Source organism: Pantherophis guttatus, chromosome 18 (assembly GCF_059756535.1).
Source record: "Pantherophis guttatus breed Tessera chromosome 18, ASM5975653v1, whole genome shotgun sequence".
NCBI lineage: Eukaryota > Metazoa > Chordata > Lepidosauria > Squamata > Colubridae > Pantherophis > Pantherophis guttatus.
This window is the reverse complement of record NC_142080.1, coordinates 7,007,352-7,028,612: the sequence shown is the minus strand read 5'-3', so window position 1 is coordinate 7,028,612 and position 21,261 is coordinate 7,007,352. Positions and strand designations below refer to the sequence as shown.

Below are 21,261 nucleotides of genomic sequence, written 5' to 3'. Positions count from 1 at the left end.
ATTTTTTGGGGAAAAAACAAACCTGCTTTTGCTTGGGGTTTTTTTTTTTTTTTTTTTTTGAGTTTCTTCTCTGCCAAGAGAAACAAGTTTGTTGATATTTGATTTTGCTTATTTAAGGCAGCTGCAGAATTTGGCTGAGGTTGTTTGTCTTATTGTACTGTTCTCACGTGAAAAATAATGGTCAGTGGGGGGGAAAAAATGGAAAGATGCTGCGACGTTTTTAGGGATCCGGTTAGGGGATTCGGGAGAACCTCTAAGGTTCTGTGCAGTTCGGAGAACCTCCAAATCCCACTCCTGGCTGGCCCCGCCCACCCCTTCCCTCCCAGGACTCTCCACGCGGCCCATTTTGGATGCAAGTAAGTGCAGGGCGCATGCGGAGGCTCAGGGAGGGCGAAAAATGAGCCTCTGGAGCCTGGGGACGCCGTTTTCGCCCTTCCGGAGACTCAAGAAAAGCCTCCAGAGCCTGGGGAGGGCAAAAACGCCCCACCCACGGTGCAGGAGACCGCCATGGCCATGCCCACCCAGCAACCCGGTGTTGTGGCTCCATTACCTGAGCCTGTGTCATCGGCAGGAAAGGACTCCGAGAGTGAAGGAGAGGAGTTGGCAAGGCCTTCCTCTCCAAGACCCTCCTCTCTGGCAATGCCTTCGGTGTCCGCCGAAGGGCAAGAGATAGGGCCAGGACCAAGCACGTCCACGCAGCCAGAGGTGGACAGTGATGAGGGTAATGAGTCTTGGCTGGATCCACACCAGCGTCGCAGAGATAAGCGCGCGCAACAAGAAAAGGTGTGCCAGAGATTAGGCTGAGTCACTGGACCACACCCCACAGGGTATAAAAGGGGGTGAGGTGGCCATTCAGACTCTGTGACGGACAAAACTAACTACTATCGAGTCACATTGCATCTTTGGAAACAACACTATCGACGTTGGATTTATTTTACGAACAGGACAATTCTTGACTGTGGGTATTTTGTTTATTGAGTAAAAGTTCTTGGCAAGCAGCTACTGGGTTGCTGCCAAGCGTCTTATCGGAAGAATTGGTTGTCTGCCAGTTTATTTAACACCCGGCAGAGAACCCCTTGCTAAAATTTTTGAAGCCCACCCCTGGATCCGGTGTCCTGGTTTGGACTCCCAAGCCAACTTCTGAACTCACACAAAGGGGCAAACCACATGCGAGCCCACCAACTTTTAACATCTGCGTCTCTTCTCCACTCACCTCGACTTGTTTGTGCTTTGAATCAACGAAGGGGCCGAGCTGCAAAACACGAAAGGAAGCCATGGTTAAGGAGGATGGATAGAGAAGGGAAACACATCCCAAATCTTGATTAACATTGGCCGCCATTTCCAAAAAAATCAAGCAAGAGGGGAAAAAAAGAGGAAAGAACTAGGTCTCAGCGGGAAGTTTTTCAAAACATAAATGCTGGCCGAATGAGATAAAAACTTACCTGGATCCAGTGGTGAAATTCAATTTTTTTTTTACTACCGGTTCTGTGGGCGTGGCTTGGTGGGCATGGCAGGGGAAGGATATTGCAAAATCTCCATTCCCACCCCACTCCAGGGGGAAGGATATTGCAAATTCTCCATTCCCAGCCCACTCTGGGGCCAGCCAGAAGTGGTTTTTGCCGGTTCTCTGGTACTCAAAATTTCCGCTACCGGTTCTCCGAACTACTCAAAATTTCTGCTACCAGTTCTCCAGAACCTGTCAGAACCTGCTGGATTTTCACCCCTGCCTGGATCCAAAGGTAAGATTTATGATGACTCTTAACTACAATCCCCAGCATCTTTAGCTCCCAGTAGTGCTGATGGGGCTGATCTGAATTGCAGATTAGCAATACAGCTAGTCCTCAACAAACGATCGCAAGGAGGGGGGGGTGTCCATTACAGTCGTTAAGTTATAGAAGTTGTAAAATTGAATCCAACATATGAGTAACCAGTTTCTTTGAGGGTTGTTGTTTTTTTTTTGCAATAGTTGTTAAGTGAACACAGTGGTTCTAAGTGCAAACAGGATGGTTATTAAGTGAATACCAGCTGTTAAGTGAATTCATTGTGTGTTAGAGTCAGGGGTGAAATCCAGCAGGTTCTGGAGAACTGGTAGCGGAAATTTTCAGTAGTTCGGAGAACCAGCAAATGCCACCTCTGGCTGGCCCCAGAGTGGGGAGGAAATGGAGAGGGAATGGGGAGGGAATGGGGATTTTGCAGTATCCTTCCCCTGGAGTGGGGAGGGAATGGGGATTTTGCAGTATCCTTCCCCAGGAGTGGAGAGGGAATGGAGATTTTGCAGTATCCTTCCCCTAGAGTGGGGAGGGAATGGGGATTTTGCAATATTCTTCTCCCACGAATGGGGATTTTGCAGTATCCTTCCCCTGCCACACCCACCAAGCCACGCCCACAGAACCGGTAGTAAAAAAAAATTGGATTTCACCACTGGTTAAAGTGTGGTTTTGCCAGAAACTGGAAGTTCCGGGACACTGTAAATGCATCCATGTTGCAAGTGTCCGAAGAACAGTTATGATTGTGGAGAGGCCCTGACCATCAGAAGTTTGAATTTTGATGGAAAGTAGGCCCCAAGTAGGTCCATTGTAACTTCAAATGACCAGTAGTAAATTGAGGATTGCCTGCATGGGGGCCATGGGTTCCTTACTCTCTGGGGCTGAGTTTCAGGTGTCTCACCCCAAACCTGGAGGTTTTAAAAGCCATCCTTTCTTCCCAGTTGTCAGACCAAGTGATGAACCCACAAACCATTTGACCAGGATGCCTTAAGTGCATCTGGCTTCCCCATCAATCTTGCTTGTCCGTCGGTCGCAAAACGGGATCAGGTGACTCTGGGACACTGCAACCGTCATAAGTATGAGTCAGCAGCCCTGTGTCTGAATTTTGACCCCAGTGGGCCATATGTGTGAGAAATGGCTGCAAGTCGCTTTTTGTCAGTAACGTGATAACTTCGGTCACTAAATGAATGAATGGTTGCAAGTCAAGGATGAAAGTTCTAAAGAGCAAACAAATCCCGCAGATTTCGGAAACGTCTCCGTTACCAAAATGCAAACATCCGGCTTGTCCTTGTTGATGGTCTCAATCAGGTCCACCATGGGCTCGTAGGCGATGCTGTCCGATGTGGTGTAGGGACCACAGGCAACCAAGACCAGCCGAGGTTCCGGATCTGGAAAGATTAGAAGCTGGTTGATTTTTTTTTCCCAACAAACCAGGTTCTGGCCCAGAGAAATCCCTAAGTGTGGTTTGTCTTACGTTATCATCAAAGGATTATTAACGGCAGTGATAACGATAGATGACAGAACGGTGCAGACTGCTCAGATACTTGCAGATTTTGGAGAAATAACGATGCTTAATGCAGTTATTCGTTATTATTAATACTTGTGGGCATGCAAGCAAACCTTGCACGTGGCAAATTTTTTTTTAGATTTAACGTGAACATGATTCAGAGGTGGGTTTCAAGAGGTTCTGACCAGTTCTGGAGAACCGGTAGCGGAAATTTTGAGCAGTTCGGAGAACCGGTAGTAAAAATTATGACTGGCCCCCGTCCCCATCTATTCTCTGCCTCCCAAGTCCCAGCTGATCGGGAGGAAATGGGGATTTTGCAGTAACCTTCCCCCTGGAGTGGAGTGGGAATGGAGAGGGTAACTTTCAGAGCGTTTGATCCTACTATTAGGAGACAATCCAGGAGCAAAACACAGCACACAGAGATTTAGGCATTTAACGGTGGTTTATATACAAGTCATATACCGAGATATACGTGGCATGCAAATACCTGACAAGCAATCAATCTTCTTCTTAACTCTACACAGAGAACTCAGTAATGAATACCGGACACAAAGAGAGAGAAATACGCCCTCTCTTGACTGCCTTTATAAACATCTCTTTTAAAGTGGTAAAAACTCTTGAGGACCCCTTTCCAGTCTACAACCAGCAATACCAATGCTGATTCATCTTCATTGCATCAGCCTTACATTGCATCAGCTTTACAGTTGGTCAGCTCTTAAATCACAATGCCTTAACACTAACCATACCTGTGGCTGCTTCTGTGGGCTTCTGGAAAGGAAGGGGCACCCCCTGGGGAGAGAAGAATTATTTTTTTTTACATTTATTTATTTGCACGGAGATCAATTAAAATTCAATTGCTGGCTGGAGTTTGTCACTCCTGCTTAGGAAATACACAAGCTCAGGAACAGACAAGTCACCTTGTCCATGAACAAAAAAAAACAAAAAAAAAAAAACACCACAAAACCTCCAGAGGTTAGAACAGAAATCACATACAGGTAGTCCTCCACTTACGACCATAACTGAGCCTGCAACGCCGGTCGTAAAGTGGATCATCACTGCAAGTTGTAAATTAATATGTAGATCCACGTTGAGGAGAGTGTGGTAGAGCAGTGCAACTGTGTATTTTAATCACCTCGTAAAGTTTGGATGCAATCAGCTTCTTGCCAGTACTATTCATTCCTTCCATGACTACAACCTGGATAATTAAAAAATGGGGAATATATATATATATATTCAATTCCCAGAATCCCCCAACCAGCATGCTTTAAGACAGTAGACTTCCAAGTTCCAAAATCCCCCACCTAGCATGCCTTAGGATGGGTGGACTTCAGCTCCCAGGATTCCCCAGCCAGCATGCTTTAAGATGGGTGGACTTCAACTCCCAGAATCCTCCAGATTCCTTGCTTTAAAATGAGTGGACTTCAACTCCCAGAATTCCCCAGACAGCATGCTTTAAGTGGGGTGGACTTCAGCTCCCAGAATCCCCCAGCTAGCATGCTTTAAAATGTGTGGACATCAATCCCAGAATGCTTTAAGATGTGTGGACATCAATCCCAGAATTCCCCAGCCAGAATGCTTTAAGATGGATGGGCTTTTAACTCCCAGAATTCCCTAGCCAGAATGCTTTAAGAGGGGTGGACTCCACCTCCCAGAATCCCCCCGTTTTCCTTGCTTTAAAACGAGTGAACCAACTCCCAGAATTCCCCAGCCAGCATGCTTTAAGACGGGTGGACTTCAGCTCCCAGAATTCCTCAGCCTCCATGCTTTAAAATGTGGACTTCAATTCCCAGAATCCCTCAGCTAGCATCCTCTAAAAGGGGTGGATTTCATCCCCCAAAATCGCCCAGCCAGCATGCTTTAAGAGGGGTGAAGTCCACTCCCAGAATTCCCCCCCCCCAGCCTCCACGCACCCTTGAAGTCCACCCACCCAAAGTATGTTGGCTGGGGAATTCTGGGAGTTGAAGTCCAAACATCTTAAAAGTCACCAAGGTTGAGAAACAAACACTGAGATTTAAGCTCTCACCTGTCCTGGGAACAGAGAATAATCCGTGAGCTCGGAAATGTCAACCGGGATGAAGGCCCCCGACGAGTGTTCGCGGTCCCCTTCTAGGATAACGGATTGGGGGTTCAGTTTCCCGTTCGAATCACACCCAATCTGGCCCAAGACGGTCACAGTGTCCTTCCGGCGGCCATTAAAAACACAACAATGCAGTCAGAGATGCTATTTTCTTCCAGACACCCCCACCCCCACCCCAAAGGGCCACAGGCTCGGAACAATGGGGCTTGCCCCCCTCCTTAGCCCCAACTTTTGCTACAAGCTCGTAGCCACGTTAACTTCGCACTTTCCGCCGTGACCTTAAAACATGGCTATTCCGCCTGGCCGGCTTGGACCGAAGGGGTTTTAGAGGGGATTTTAATGGTTTTTATAGTTTTATTGGCTATTTTTAAAAAAGTTGAACTTTGTGTGTTTTTATTATTGTGAGCCGCCCTGAGTCCTTTCGGAGATAGGGCGGCATATAAGTCTAAATAAATAAATAAATAAATAAATAAATAAATAAATAAATAAATAAATAAATAAATAAATAAATAAATGAATGAATGAATGAATGAATGAATGAATGAATGAATGAATCAATGAATCAATGAATCAATGAATCAATGAATCAATGAACGAACGAACTTACCTGCGCAGGCACCATCACGGAGGAAAATTCGTTTATTTTGTAATGGGCTTTGAGAGCCTCGCCCAGCTCTTCGATCTTGTAGGACAGGACTTGGGGGGGGGGGGGAGGAGAAAAATAACAGAAAAACAAAATAATAATAATAATAATAAAAAACCCTGAAAGCATTTGTATAACCTGCCTGTAAAAACATTGGCTTTGTTTTTCCCAGCGTTTCAAGAGAGCAGTTAAGACCTGGTTTTTCCATCTAGCCCAAATGCGTGGATGCACCTGTCTATCTTTCATCTATCATTCATCTATCTATCTGTCTGTCTGTCAATCTATCCATATATCCATCCGTCCGTCTCTCTCCCTAGATGATTGATTGATAGTTAGATAGATAGATAGATTGATAGATAGATAGATAGATAGATAGATAGATAGATAGATAGATAGATAGATAGATAGATATGGAGAGGGATGGATGGACAGACAGAGATAAATGGATGCATGGATGGATAGATAAGGGATAGGTGGATAAATACATGGAAAGATAAATGGATGGATGGATGGACAGAGATAGGGGTATGTGTGTATCTGTCTGTCTGTCTGTCTATCTATCTATAGTATCTATCTACGGTATCTATCTATCTATCTATCTATCTATCTATCTATCTATCTATCTATCTATCTATCCCTTCTTCTCCATCTCTCTCTGCATCCATTTATACATCCATCTACCCATCTATCCCTTCCGCTCTCTTTCTATCATCTATCTACCTATCTCCATCCATCCTTCTCCATCTATATCTATCCATCCATGCACGTCTATCCATCCATCCATCTCTCTCTCCATCCATTTATCTACCCATCTATCCCTCCCGCCCTTTCTGTCATGTATCTATCTCCATCCATCTATCCATCCCTCTCAATCTATCTATATCTATCCACCCATCCATGCACGTCTATCCATCCATCCATCCATCCCTCTCTCTCTCTATCTCCATCCATTTATCTACCCATCTATCCTTCCCGCCCTCCGTCTGTCATCTATCTATGGTACCTATCTCCATCCATCCATCCATCCATCCATCCATCCATCCATCCATCCATCCATCCGGTTGCTAAGTGACTGGCTGTAAATTGAGAACTGCCTGTACAGATGATCAAACCAGGGTTATATCTGAGTTTCCTGCTCAATCCCACAAGAAGTGGTTGCAAAAGCCTTGGTAGTACAGTGGTCTAAGGCACCTTGTTATTAAGCTGGTTATTAAGACCAGATGCCTGCAATTACTGCAGGTTCGAATCTCTCCAAGGCTCAAGGTTGACTCAGCCTTCCATCCTTTCTAAGGTAGGTAAAATGAGAACCCAGATTGTGGGGCCAATAAGCTGACTTTGTATAAAATATACAAAAGAATGAAGGCTATTGCTTAACGCATTGTAAGCCGCCCTGAGTCTCCAGAGAAGGGCGGCATATAAATCAAATTAAAAAAAAAAAAATAGCCTTGAAAACATGCCAGTTCTCCCCTCACCCCCACCCTCCAAAACCCCCCTCACCATCACGGTTGTCCATCAGATCCTGGAACATGAATTTGTACGGTTTGGTGAGTGAATGAGGGGCGTCGTACACCTGAACCGAAGGGGCGGATCTGGCCCGTTCGCCACCTGGTGCCGATCCAAAAGAGGCCACGACTTCGCCTCGGTTCTTCCGGGTGGCGTATTTTTGAGAAGGCGTCGCACTTCAGGGAAGGAAGGAAGGAAGAAAAAACATTTTAAAAGCATTTAACATCCAGCTGCCTGCAATTACTGCGAGTTCAATTCTCACCAGGCTCAAGGTTGACTCAGCCTTCCATCCTTTCTAAGGTGGGTAAAATGAAGACCCGGTTTGTGGGGGCAATAAGCTGACTTTGTATAAATATATAAAAAAGTATGAAGGCTATTGCTTAACGCATTGTAAGCCGCCCTGAGTCTCCGGAGAAGGGCGGCATATAAAAATAATATACCCCAATGGGATGAGTGAACTTGCCTCCTCAAAGAAATGGGGTGGAAAGTCAGGGTCCCTTGAATCGGCCTACCTGGGCGAAAAACTGTTGGGCGAGAAGTTCAGACGGGGGCTGCGGCCGGAGAGGGTCCGTTTGGAACAGGGGTTTTCTGGGGTGGTGATGGCCCGTTTCTGAGTACACTGGAAAATAGGAGAAATTATTCGGGTTTTTTTCTCTTGCTTCCTTTCTATATTTTTCCTTCCTTCCCTTTCTCCCTTCTCACATATTTTTTTTTTTCCTTCCTTCCTGGCTCGACAGCTAAATAATACGCAATGACACAAAAGGAAGCCGGAGAAAAGGAGAGAAAGAAAGGAAAAGGAAGGAAGAGAAGATGGAAATGGAAGGGAAGGAGGGAGGGAGGGAAGAAAGGAAAAATGGGAAAGGAAGGGAAGGGGGAATGGAAGGGAGGGAGGGAGGAAGGGAAAGGGGGAAGGAAGGAAGAAAAAGAAAGGGGGAAGGAAGGAAGGAAGGGAAAGGGGGAAGGGAAAGAGGAAAGGAATGAAGAAAGATAGGAAGGGAGGGAGGGAGGGAAGAAAAGGGGGAAGAAAAAGAAAGGAGGAAGGGAGGGAGGGAAAGAAGAAAAAAGGGGGAAGGGAGGGAGGAAGGGAAAGGGGGAATGGAAGGAAGGGAAAGGGGGAAGGAAAAAAAAGAAAGAAGAGAGGAAGGGAAAGGGGGAAGGGAAAGAGGAAAGGAATGAAGAAAGATAGGAAGGGAGGGAGTGAGGGAAGAAAAGGGGGAAGAAAAAGAAAGGAGGAAGGGAGGGAGGGAAAGGGGGAAAGAAGAAAAAAAGGGGGAAGGGAGGGAGGAAGGGAAAGGGGGAATGGAAGGAAGGGAAAGGGGGAAGGAAGAAAAAGAAAGAAGGAAGGGAGGGAAAGGGGAAGAAAAAGAAAGGGGGAAGGGAGGGAGGGAGGGAAGGAGGAAGAAAAAGGAAGGAGGAAGGAAGGGAAGGAGGGAGGGAGGGAAGGGGAAGGAAGGGAGGGAGGGAGGGAAAGGGGGAAAAAAGAAAGGGGAATGGAAGGGAGGGAGCCCACATATCTATTCCTCAGAACAGAGCCTCCAGTTTTAGAGGCAGTCTATCCCAAGATTTCAGTTGCCGAGCCACAAAAGTAGATTGTGTGTCATTCTTGGATCCATGCCCCCACAGGGATCTCCTCCTACAAGTCACCCTGGAGATGCCTGAGGCGACTGTCACCCCCGCTTACCTTTGAGGGTGATGCGTAGGTATCCAGCAACTCCTCTTCCTCCTGGTCGACCTCCATACTGCAACGAGTTAAGACTTAAACCACAAAATATAAGTTCCTCTCTAAAAACCACACAAACCTACAAGCTCCGCTTCAATCAAAGGCCTGAGGGGATAGACAAAACGGACATTTTCATTAGATCAAAACTAAATGAGCAGGGGGTTGGACTAAATGACCTCCAAGGTCCCTTCCAACTCTTGCTATTCTATGCCCGTGAGGGTGAACCTATGGCATGTGTGCCACAGCCCTTTCTGCGGGCATGCCAACCGTCGCCCCAGCACAGTAGGCTGCAGAGAGGCCTACTAGGCCCAAAACGGGGGGCGGGGGGGCAGAATAGCCCAAGACCTGTTTTTGGGCCCAGGAGGCTACAGGGAGGCCTACTAGGCCCAAATTGGGGGGCGGGGGGGCAGAATACCCCCCCAAGGCCTGTTTTTGTGCCCAGGAGGCTACAGGGAGGCCTACTAGGCCCAAAACGGGGGGCGGAGGGTGGAGTACCACCCCAAGGCCTGTTTTTGGGCCCAGGAGGCTACAGGGAGGCCTACTAGGCCCAAATTGGGGGGTGGGGGGGCAGAATACCTCCCCCAAGACCTGTTTTTGGGCCCAGGAGGCTGCAGGGAGGCCTACAAGGCACAAAACGGGGGGCGGGGGGGCGGAGTACCCCCCCCAAGGCGTGTTTTTGTGCCCAGGAGGCTGCAGGGAGGCCTACTAGGCACAAAACGGGGGGAAGGGGGGGCGGAGTACCCCCCCCCAAGGTCTGTTTTTGGGCCCAGGAGGCTGCAGGGAGGCCTACTAGGCCCAAAACGGGGGAAGGGGGGGCGGAGTACCCCCCCAAGGTCTGTTTTTGGGCCCAGGAGGCTGAAGGGAGGCCTACTAGGCCCAAAACGGGGGGGCGGGGGGCAGAGTACCCCCCCATGACCTGTTTTTGGGCCAGGAGGCTGCAGGGAGGCCTACTAGGCCCAAAACGGGGGGCGGGGGGCAGAGTACCCCCCCATGGCCTGTTTTTGGGCCCAGGAGGCTGCAGGGAGGCCTGCTACGCCCAAAACGGGGGGCGGGGGGGGTCATGCACATGTGGGGGGGGAGCATGCGCAAGGGAGGAGGACGCATTGCATTATGGGTGCCGGCACGTATGCGCAGTGTCGCGCACGCGCTTGCTTGCTTTTGGCAGACGAGGAGAAAAAGTTTAGCCATCTCTGTTCTTTGTTCTAAATCCATTGCCATTTATTCCCCACGGACAGGTAGTCTTTGACTTATAACCACCCATGTAGTGACCATTTGAAGTTGTCACGGCATTGAGAAAAGTGACCTATAACCATTTTTCACACTTAATGACCACTGCATCTCCGTGGTCACGTGGTCAAAAAATCAGACCTTTGGCAACGGACTCGTATTTATGACGGCTGCAGCGTCCCCTTTTTGTGACCTTCTGATAAGCCAAGTCAACAAAAAAGGCCAGTTCGCTTAACAACCGTGTGACTCACTTAACAACTGCAGCGATTCACTTAACAACCATGGCAAGAAAGGTCGTAAAATGATGCAAAGTTCACTTAATAACCATCTTGCTTGACAATAGAAATTTGGGGCCCCGCTGTGGTCGTAAATCAAGGACTCCCTTATTGTCTGACCACTAGGGACCACAGCCACGTTCTCCCATCTTTAGAGAGGATACGACTCTTGAACGGAGCCGATATCCCCCATGCTGGACCAACGATCTTCCTTTTTTCTGGACGGCTTTGTCGTCTTCTTGCTCACCATCTAAAAGGAAGAAAAAAACAACCTCAAAATATTGCAGTTGTGTTGGCTGGTTGTTTCTTCCAATAAAACATGCTGGCTGGGGAATTCTGGGAGTTGCAATCAATTTAAAGTTGTTACGGTCTTAACAGTTAGCCTTATTATAGTTTATAGCTTACCTTAGCTTTGTTATAATAGAAAATATCAGTTTAGCTTTATTATAATGGAAAGGTTTAGCTTTATTAAAATGGAAAACATCCATCTTATCAATATTAGAATAGAATTTAGAATAAACAGAGTTGGAAGGGACCTTGGAGATCTTCTAGTCCAACCCCCTGCCTAGGCAGGAAACCCTACACCACTTCAGACAAATGGATATCCAATCTCTTCTTTAAAAACTTCCAGTGTTGCAGCATTCACAACTTCTGGTGGCAAGTTGTTCCACTGATTAATTGTTCTGACTGTCAGGAAATTTCTCCTTAGTTCTAGGTTGCTTCTCTCCTTGATTAGTTTCCACCCATTGCTTCTTGTCCTGCTTTCAGGTGCTTTGGAGAATAGCTTGACTCCCTCTTCTTTGGGGCAGCCCCTGAGATATCGGAAGACTGCTATCATGTCTCCCCTAGTCCTTCTTTTCATTAAACTAGACATACCCAGTTCCTGCAACCGTTCTTTATATGTTTTAACCTCCAGTCCTCTTTGTTGCTCTTCTCTGCACTCTTTCCAGAGTCTCCACATCTTTTTTTACATCGTGGCAACCAAAACTGAATGCAGGATTCCAAGTGTGACCTTACCAAGGCCTTATAAAGCGGTATTAACCCTTCATGTGATCTTGATTCTATCCCTCTGTTGATGCAGCCTGGAACTGTGTTGGCTTTTTTGGCAGCTGCTGCACAAGGCTGGCTCCTATTTAAATGGTTGTCCACTAGGACTCCAAGATTATTTTTTTACAATTACAGACTAGACTTTTGTAGACTGTAAACTTTCTATCAAGAGAGAGCCTGGAAAAAAGATAAAATTGGCAAAAAATATAACATAGGTGCAAATGCAGGTAGTCCTCGACTTACAAGAGTTTGTTTAGTGACCATTCGAAGTTACAACGGCACTGAAAGAGGTGACATAGGACCATTTTTCACGACCGTTGCAGCATCCCCATGGTCATGTGATCAAAATTCAAATACTTTGCAAATGGCTCATATTTATGACGGTCGCAGTGTCATGAGGTCACGTGATCCCCTTTTGCGACCTTCTGACAAAGCAAAGCCAATGGGGATGCCACTTAACTGTGTTGCTAACGTAACTGCAGTGATTCACTTAACAACGGTGGCAAGAACGGTCGTAAAATGAGGCAAAAGCCACTGAACAGATGTCTCACTTAATGACAGAAATGTTGGGCTCAACTGTGGTCATTTCCGCCGTGCCATCAAAACATTTCTATTTCAGCAGGCCGGCCTGGCCTAACCTCTCTTTTAAATTGTTTTTAAATTTTTAAATTTGAAACTTGTCTTATGAATTTGGGGTGTTTTAAATTTCGTTTTCCGGGCCAATTATTTAATTGTATTTTAATGTTTTTTTAACATTTATATTTTATGTATTTTATTCGGCTGTTCACCGCCCTGAGTCCTTCGGGAGTAGGGCGGTATACAAATTCAATAAATAATAATAATAATAAGTCAAGGACTCCCTGTAATTGCTAAAAATGGGGTCAAGCCCGCCACCATTTCCTTCTACCTCGTGTTCGAAGGCAAGTAAATTTTCCAGAGTCAAAAGAAGGACTTCCTTGCGCATAGCAAAAGCGACCAGCTCGTTTCCCAACTCCGACTTCGATACCCATCCCGTCATGCAGATTTCTTCTACTGTAAGACAGTAAATGACAAGAAAACGGTCTTATTTTTTAGTCAGCGGGCATTAGAAAGAGAAAATGCCACTCCTGCCCAAATCCCATCGTCCCCAAAAGCAGTGGGATTGGTTTTTGCAGAATTCAATTTGGTTTCCAATCCTGTCAATTTTTCCTGGATGATCTTCTTCCATTTCATTCTATGTCCTTTTTATAACTGGCCAGAACATCATTGTGTCAATGTGGCTATTTCCACTATGGTTAATTGCGGAAGGAAGGAAGGAAGGAAGGAGAGAGGGAGGGAGGAGGAAGAAAGAAAAAAGAAAGAAAAAAGAAGGGAGGGAGGGAGGGAGGGAGGGCGGAAGGAAGGAGGAAGAAAGAGAAAGAAAGAAAGAAAGAAAGAAAGAAAGAAAGAAAGAAAGAAAGAAAGAAAGAAAGAAAGAGAAGGGAGGGAGGAAGAAAGAAAGAAAGAAAAAAAGAAAAGAGGGAGGGAGGAAGGAAGAAAGAAAGAAAAACGAAAGAAGGGAGGGAGGGAGGGAGGAAGGAAGGAAGAAGAGAGAAAGAACGAAAGGAGGGAGGGAGGAGAAAGAAAGAAAGAAAGAGAAGGGGGGAGGGAGAAGGGATGAAGAAAGAGAAAGAAAGAAAAAAGAAAGAGGGAGGGAGGGAGGAAGGAAGGAAGAAGAGAGAAAGAACGAAAGGAGGGAGGGAGGAGAAAGAAAGAAAGAAAGAAAGAAAGAAAGAAAGAAAGAAAGAAAGAAAGAAAGAAAGAAAAAGAAGGGAGGGAGGAGGAAGAAAGAGAATGAAAGGAAGAATGGAAGGAAGGAAGGAAGGAAGTTGTATGCACAGGTGGGATTCAAGATGCTGGAATCGAAGAGCCAAATGGTAAAATGAGGTAATTTATAGGCTTAAGCCACGCCCCCATCCCAATATTTCATGAGGACTAGCGCCCCACTGCCCTTTATCTCCTTTTTCCACCTTCCCTCTTTGATTTATCCTCACATTTCTCCGCAATGGCGTCCTGGTCTTCCTCCTCCGCGAAATCCAGCCCGAAGACCTTGAGGTCGGCAACCACAGCATCCATAATCCCCGCCGAACCCATCATCGCTTCCTTTTCGCGCCACTACAAGGAAAAAAAAAATCCCGAATGAAGAAAAAAAAAAGGGGGCGGAGAGAAAAAAAAACCGCGCGCGTCCATTCGACTATTTACGGCACCGCCCCGCGCTCTAATACCAATCAGAGAAAAGTGGGCGGACGCCACGCCCACTCCGGCTTCGGCTTGGGTGTAGGCGCCTGTCCGAGAGTGGGCGTGGCGGCCGAGCCTGAAAAGGAGACTCGGGAGAGGGAGAGAGGTTTGTTCCTAGAGCGGCCAAGCCTGTGTCGAATGGGCGATTCAGGGAATGAGAGAGCGCTCGTTCCTAGAGCGGCCAGATCTGTGCCGAATGGGAGACTCAGAGGAGCGAGAGAGCGTTCGTTCCTAGACCGGCCAGAATTTTCCACCGGGACTTTCAAAACAATTTGCAAGACTTCGGTATTATGCAGAGCTCTTCGTCGGACAGAATTGTCAATAAAGGAGAAAAAAGTGTGACCGAGCGTTATCTTTCGAAGAATAAAAACACAAAAACGTTTTGCAAGCATACCTGCCCATTAAACGCTATGACAACATCTAGGAAATTATTAAAATTCCCACATTTTTATGTATAATTCAAGGTAGCCCATCATATTTAATGCACTCAAATAAAAGGCAGCTGAGCCCACAGCAGGGATGTGGGCAGGGCAAGAAGCTCAGAAGGGACCCTCCCTAATTTCTTGGGTTGTAAAGAAAAGGGTGGGGAGACATATACTTCCAGATTTGCAAGATTCTTCTTAACAGTATAAACAATAAAAGTCAAACTACATATGGTGGTGTTTCTTCTCTGGTCTACCTCGCAGGGTTGACATGCAGCCAACCTTTTTCTAGGCTGGTTTTGAAGTACATAACAAGACACAACTTTCTCAGTCAAGTTATTAAGCCTATAGGATTTTTCCTTTTTAAAATGATGAGTGTGTGTGTTTTGTTGTGGGGGTTTTTTTTTGCACGCATTTTTAAAAGAATACTTTTAAACTGTAAAGCTGCCCAAAACTGTTTGGAGTTGGGTGCCCTCTAAATTTAATAAAAAGGATAAGAGAAAGGAATCCAGCAGCATGCCTACGAAGGGCAGTTGGTAGTTGGCCTTAGTAATGTGAGCATCGGTTATCAAATCCGTGGAATTTAGCTACATTGGCATTGCTGCAATGGTCGTAAATGTGAAAAATGATGTCACTTTTTTCAGTGCTGTTGTACAATGAATGGTTGTAAGTCGAGAACTACCTGTATAGCAGAGAGGATTATAATCGGCATTGCAATAATAGAAGCTAATCTCGTTGCCCCTCCAGTGGCAAATTTCGAGCCATCGCGAGAATATTTCTACCGGTAATAAAATATTATTTTTTTGAAATACCCATCAATACTAACAAAATGAAAACACAACAAGAAAATCATAAACACACAGCAGGTTTATTACAGAAGATCTTTTAAGGGCAGAAGTGAGGTTCTCATTGATTGATAAAGCTGTTTTTTTATCTCGGGCAAAATATCAGCAACAAAACTGACAAAAATGAAAGCATAGCGGAGAGAGAATTACAGGTAATCCTCGACATACGACCACAATTAAGCCCAAAGCAGGGGTGAAATCCAGCAGGTTCTGACAGGTTCTGAAGAACCGGTGGCGGAAATTTTGAGTAGTTTGGAAAACATGCTTCGAGGGAATTCTGGGGGTTGAAGTCCAAACATCTCCAAGTGGCCAAGGTTGAGGAATGCTGAGATCAGGCCTGCAAGTGAGAACTTCTCAAGAAGGTTCCTCCTCCTTCTCTTTGACTGAAGGCTTCACAAAGGCTCCGTCAACACGTAGCCTTGGATTTCAAATTTCATCGAGGTCCAGGCCACTAAAGGGGCCGGTGTGGTATGTTTCTGCATGTTGCGTATCTGTTCAGCAGGCAGGACGTTGTCCCAGAGGTAGACCTCCGCGATTTCTCCCACAAAGGACTCATCCGAATTAAAGCTGCCCCCGTAGGAATCTTGTTCCTGTCCCAGCATCATCACCAGATCCGTCTTGACCTGGTAGCCCTTCGCTGCCCCTTTCCTTGGCAAGCGCTGCCCGTTCAACCAAAGCTGGACTATCCCGGAAGCTGAATCCCAAGTCGTACAAATCGATTCCCAATGGAAGGTAGATCGGGCTGTGAGTCTAGGCACGATGAAAACGGCGCACTCTCCTCCCACGCAAGTGTGGTATTCTTCAAGGTGTCGCATCAGGAGGATCTCGTTGTCGTGATCCTGGGAAGCAGCCGAGAAGAGGACATAGCTACGGGTCAAATCGGTGAAAAATTCGAGGGAGAGGGTGAAGTGTCGCAGCCCTTGTTGTAAGTCGGGCCTCAGGATAACGTAGGAGTCGGTAGAAGACTTAGGGAACACAAAGGCCTTTCCTTCCAGAACTAAGGAAAGAAGAGAGAGAAGACCATCAAAAGGTTGGACGTCCTGCCCACCAAGCTATTCAAACACACCTTAATTTAATTTAATATTTAATTTAATTTAATTTAATTTAATTTATCGCATTTCTATGCCGCCCAACTCCCAAGGGACTCTGGGCGGCTTACAGCAAAAATAATGCGAACAATGAACATATAAAAAATTATTAAAAAACATTATGAAAACATTAAAAGCCCACACACACCATTCATGGCCGGATCTCGCAAGATTGCAACAGTGAGATCAACGGCCCCAGGCCTGCCGGAAAAGCCAGGACTTCACCGCTTTCCAGAAGGCCAATAGGGTGGGGGTAGTCCGGATCTCAGGAGGTAACTGGTTCCAGAGAGCTGGGGCAGCCACAGAGAAGACCCTCCCCTGCAGGCCCGCCAGCCAGCATTGTTTAGCTGACGGGACCCGGAGGAGACCAACTCTGTGGGATCTTACCGGTCGCTGGGAGCTATGCGGTAGAAGGCGGTCTCGAAGATAGGCTGGCCCTGAGCCATGTAAAGGTAATAACCAACACCTTTAATTGTGCCCAGAGACCAATAGGGAGGCAGTGCAGCTCACGGAGAATTGGTGTAATGTGGGTGTATCTAGGTGCACCCACGACAGCTCGCGCAGCTGCATTCTGGACCAACTCCGAACACTCTTCAAGGGTAGCCCCATGTAGAGTACGTTGCAATAATCTAACCGTGAAGTGACAAGGGCATGAGTGACTGTGAGGAGAGCCTCCTGATCCAAGTATGGTCGCAATTGGTGCACCAGGCGAACCTGTGCAAAGGTCCTTGCATGAATCCATGGTTGATTCAAGGTGGATTCATGGACAGTGAAGATCCTACCATGGAACCCCCACTTCCCAAGGGACCCCCACTTTTCACCCTTAGCTTACTCTTCTCAGTCAAGATCCCAGGGATGCAGAAGGTCACGAGAAGGACTGTACATAGACACAGGGACTTCTTCTCCATGATGTCAGCCAACGTAGCCACCCGTTCCTGAAGTCCGCTGCATGGAGATCCACTAGAGAGATCTTGTCGGTCTCTAGCTTGGCTGCCTTGGTTGAGTTAGAGAGGCGTTCTCAACGGTGTTAGAAGGATCCTCCTGCTTTTGAACAGAGTCCACGAAACACCCTCCAAAATACTTCCAAAAATGGCAAGGAAGTGCCACAGGAGAAGACAGATGGAGAAGCAGCTGTGAGATACACAGCCTACGATAATGCCACAGCCGCTGTGTGTTTTTGGCATAGACAAGTTCTCAACCAGCCTTTCGATGAGGCAGCAAAATCTGCGATGACCTGTTATAAAACTTTCCCTCTCCAACAATCCCCACCCAATAAATGTTATTTATTTGTTTGTATTCCGTATTTCCTCTTTTTACAAACAGTTTAAGGTGGCAAACATATCCAGCACATCTTCATCCACTTATTTTCCCCATAACAACCACCTTCTGAGGTGAGTTGGGTTGAGAGAAAGGGACTGGCCCAAAGTCACCCAGCTGACTTTCATGCCCAAAGCAGGACTAGAACTCACAGTCTCCTGGTGATTGGCCCAAAGTCACTCAGCTGATTTACATGGCTAAGATGGGATTTGAACTGATGGACTCCCGCTTTCTTTTAAAGAAATTAAAAGACGCTTGCTCCTGGGGAGGAAAGCCATGGTAAATCTAGACAGCGTACTAAAAAGCAGAGACATCACCCTGCCAACAAAAGTGCGTCTAGTCAAGGCTATGGTGTTCCCAGTTGCAATGGATGGCTGTGAAAGTTGGCCCATAAGGAAGGCTGAGAAGGCCAAAGAATGGAGGCCTTTGAACTCTGGGGCTGGAGAAGACTTCTGCGAGTCCCTTGGACTGCAAGGTCATCCAACCAGTCGGTCCTAGAGGAAATCAACCCTGACTGCTCTTGAGAAGGCCAGATCCTGAAGAGGAAACTCAAACACTTTGGCCACCTAAGGAGAAGGAAGGACTCCCTGGAGAAGAGCCTCATACTGGGAATGATGGAGGGCAAAAGGAGAAGAAGGGGACGGCAGAGAAGGAGGTGGCTGGATGGAGTCATGGAAGCAGTCCGCGTGAGCTTAAATAGACTCCAGAGGATGGTAGAGGACAGGAAGGCCTGGAGGAACGTTGTCCATGTCGCGATGGGTCGGACACGACTTCGCAACTAACAACAACGCAGCAATAATCACAAGTAGACAAAGCAGGTGTAGTGGTGTGTTAAGCATTACCACAGTTTCTTTTATTTCGGCATGGAAGTAAAATCCATTTCTACCATACAAAAAACACGCATAAGAACATAAATGGGGGCGATACCAGAGAACTTTTAAGAGAAGTTAAAAACCAAGTCCTGAACATGGGACCGTGTCCAAGAAGTGGTTCCCGAGGCTTTCGAGGTTCTCCGATAAGGGGGTACCACTAACCCCGGATGGGGGGGCTATGACGCAAACTCTCCTTATAAAATATTTGGCAGCAAGCGCATTAGATAGGCAAGGAGTGCGTAACAGCTGAAGTCTTTAGGCACTGGGTTTCCCAAACTCACCTTGGCAGGAAGGAAAATCTTCCCGCAAAGGCCTGGAAGGGAGGTTGATTAGGCCCCGAAATGCTTCCAGAAGCTTCCAGGAAATTACATATATATATATATATATATATATATATATATATATATATACTGTGTATATATATATATATATATATATTTATATATAAACACACACATGCATAACAAAAGGCATGAAATATTGTTCGCTCCGCTGGGGACCAAGGATGGAGATAATTCCTGGTTTTAACACCCCTGGCAAACAGGAGGGTTGGCCTGTAAGAGAAATTTGAAGGATGGACATAATGCCAAGTAGGTCATCGGTCACTTGAGTTTACCAGCAATCATGCCATTCTCTTAGCCGTAAATGCAGGTAGTCCTCGACTTACGATCACAAGTGGGAGCAGAGTTCCCGTTGCTAAGCAAGGGGATTGTTTAAGTGAGCCGCGCCCAATTTTGCAACCTTCTTTTTCAGCGCTGTTAAGAGAACCTCTTTAGTGGTTAAGCGAATCAGGCAGTCGTTAAGTGAATCCAGCTTCCCCTATTGATTTGGCTTGGCGGATGCCGGCTGGGACAGTCGCAAATGGCGGCCATGTGACCTCCAGATGCTGCAACCATCATAAATACAAATTTTGATCATATGACCATAAGAATGGTGCGGTGGTTATAAGTGTGAGGACCAGTTGTAAGTTTCCCTCCCCCCCAGTGCTGTTGTAACTTTGAATGGCCACAAAATAAACGGTTGTAAGTTGAGGAAGTATTTAAAAAAAAAATGAAAAGGAGTCACAGGTTGAAGTGCTCAATGATAAATTGGCAAAGAGGCTTGGTTCACCATCAGCAAGATTAAATATATATTTTGGCCTATAATTTTGCAGTTCCCTAAAAAAGAGGGTCAGTTTTCCAGGTACAGCTAGTCCTCGACTTACGACCTCAATCGACCCTCAAATTTATGTTTCTAAGCGAGACGTTCGGGAAGTGAGTTTTGCCCCATTTTACGACTCTTCCCTTGCCACATTTGCGAAGTGAACCACTGCAGTTGTTAAATCAGTAGCACGATTGTTTAAGCGAATCTTTTTTTTTCAGCGCCTATAACTTTGAATGGTCACTAAACAAAGTGTTGTAAGTTGAGGACTACCTGTAATTTATACTTTGCCAAGGCTGGGGTTATCCAAGAGTAACCCCCCCCCAAAAAAATCTTGTTAACCTGACGAATGCTGCTAGAAACTCCAGTTCGGTTGTGTTGCAAGGCCGTTTTGTGGCTTTCACAGAATCGTAGCGCGATTCCTGACCAGCCTCACAACACAGGTTCTTCAAAACAGAAATTTGAAACGAAGCTGCTTTCAGGTCCCCAGAACTGGGTAGGAGCCCACATAAGAAATGAAACAATGGCAAGTTGGAAGTGTGTTTTTTTTGTGTGTGTCTGTGTGTGTTTTGTGTGTTTCCTCTACTTGGAACAGAAGCCGCGAAAAGCGTTAACGCAAGGCACTTGCAGGTAAGATTCTCCTCCACTTTCAAAATACAATGTCCAGCGAGAAGAAAAAGTCCAAAGAATTTGCACGGGACGTGATCCGTATATTTTTTTAGGCAAACATGGTCAGTTGTATCCACTGTGAAAAAAAACACAAGAGAATTATTTTTTTCCCCCGAAAAAAATGCCACAACCAGAAAAAACACCATTTTTTCTTTCCTCCATTCCCAAAAAACGGTCTTTTGAGAGCATTCTGGGTTTCACACTTTGGCCCAAAAAGCTCGTCAAAGAGGTTACAAATAATCCAAGCCTTTTGGGATTAGAAGTGGAAAGACACAGCACGAGAGGAAAAGGGCTGGGGTGAAATCCAGCAGGTTCTGACAGGTTCTGGAGAAGCGGTAGCGGAAATTTTGAGTAGTTCGGAGAACTGGCAAATACCACCTCTGGCTGGCCCCGGAGATGGGTGGGAATGGAGATTTTGCAGTATCCTTCCCCCAGGACTGAGGAGGGAATGAGGATTTTGCAATATCCTTCCCCTGGAGTGGGGAAGGAATGGAGATTTTGCGGTATCCTTCCCCTGGAGTGGGGAAGGAATGGAGATTTTGCAATATCCTTCCCCTGGAGTCGGGAGGGAATGGGGATTTTGCAATGTCCTTCCCCAGGAGTGGAGAGGGAATGGGGATTTTGCAGTATCCTTCCCCTAGGAGTGGGGTGGGAATGGGGATTTTGCAGTATCCTTCCCCTGGAGTGGGGAGGGAATGGAGATTTTGCAGTATCCCTCCCCTGGAGTGGGGAGGGAATGGGGATTTTGCAGTATCGTTCCCCTGCCATGCCCACCAAGCCACGCCCACTGGCATGCAAATCTGCTCCAAGGTTGCAAGGGCCCTGCAAGTGTGAATTTGCACACCCCACTGCCAAATCTATTCTCAGTGCACTCAAGACATTTATTT

The 21,261-nt window shown here is 46.4% G+C and overlaps 3 protein-coding genes across 4 annotated transcripts in view; all 3 read right to left on the bottom strand.

Annotated features, from left to right (window-relative positions):
• The window catches only part of POLA2 (DNA polymerase alpha 2, accessory subunit), a 30,922-nt gene extending 16,867 nt beyond the window's left edge, over positions 1 to 14,055 (bottom strand). Inside the window, exons 1-12 of one of the 2 annotated variants that reach the window (XM_060694375.2) lie at positions 13,778 to 14,055; positions 12,673 to 12,797; positions 10,883 to 10,968; positions 9,178 to 9,235; positions 8,009 to 8,115; positions 7,491 to 7,672; positions 5,958 to 6,046; positions 5,297 to 5,452; positions 4,406 to 4,468; positions 4,020 to 4,062; positions 3,030 to 3,154; positions 1,214 to 1,252 (exon numbers count right to left, since the gene is read on the bottom strand). In XM_060694375.2, coding sequence (XP_060550358.2) covers positions 1,214 to 1,252; positions 3,030 to 3,154; positions 4,020 to 4,062; positions 4,406 to 4,468; positions 5,297 to 5,452; positions 5,958 to 6,046; positions 7,491 to 7,672; positions 8,009 to 8,115; positions 9,178 to 9,235; positions 10,883 to 10,968; positions 12,673 to 12,797; positions 13,778 to 13,880 — 1,176 coding nt within the window. In that variant the 5' untranslated portion in view covers positions 13,881 to 14,055. The remainder of the gene's footprint in view (positions 1 to 1,213; positions 1,253 to 3,029; positions 3,155 to 4,019; positions 4,063 to 4,405; positions 4,469 to 5,296; positions 5,453 to 5,957; positions 6,047 to 7,490; positions 7,673 to 8,008; positions 8,116 to 9,177; positions 9,236 to 10,882; positions 10,969 to 12,672; positions 12,798 to 13,777) is intronic. The other variant, XM_060694376.2, reaches the window with a different exon arrangement.
• A 1,237-nt stretch (positions 14,056 to 15,292) lies between these two features.
• Positions 15,293 to 17,778, bottom strand: LOC117669691 (mucosal pentraxin-like). The gene is made up of 2 exons (XM_034424340.3): positions 17,209 to 17,778; positions 15,293 to 16,285 (listed from the first exon to the last, which is right to left on the bottom strand). The coding sequence occupies exons 1-2, from the start codon at positions 17,282 to 17,284 to the stop codon at positions 15,681 to 15,683; spliced, it is 681 nt and encodes a 226-aa protein (XP_034280231.1). The 5' UTR covers positions 17,285 to 17,778; the 3' UTR covers positions 15,293 to 15,680.
• Positions 17,779 to 18,512: 734 nt separating this feature from the next.
• Positions 18,513 to 21,261, bottom strand: part of CAPN1 (calpain 1) — a 36,268-nt gene continuing 33,519 nt past the window's right edge. Inside the window, exon 22 of the mRNA XM_034424447.3 lies at positions 18,513 to 20,450. Coding sequence (XP_034280338.1) covers positions 20,424 to 20,450 — 27 coding nt within the window. The 3' untranslated portion in view covers positions 18,513 to 20,423. The remainder of the gene's footprint in view (positions 20,451 to 21,261) is intronic.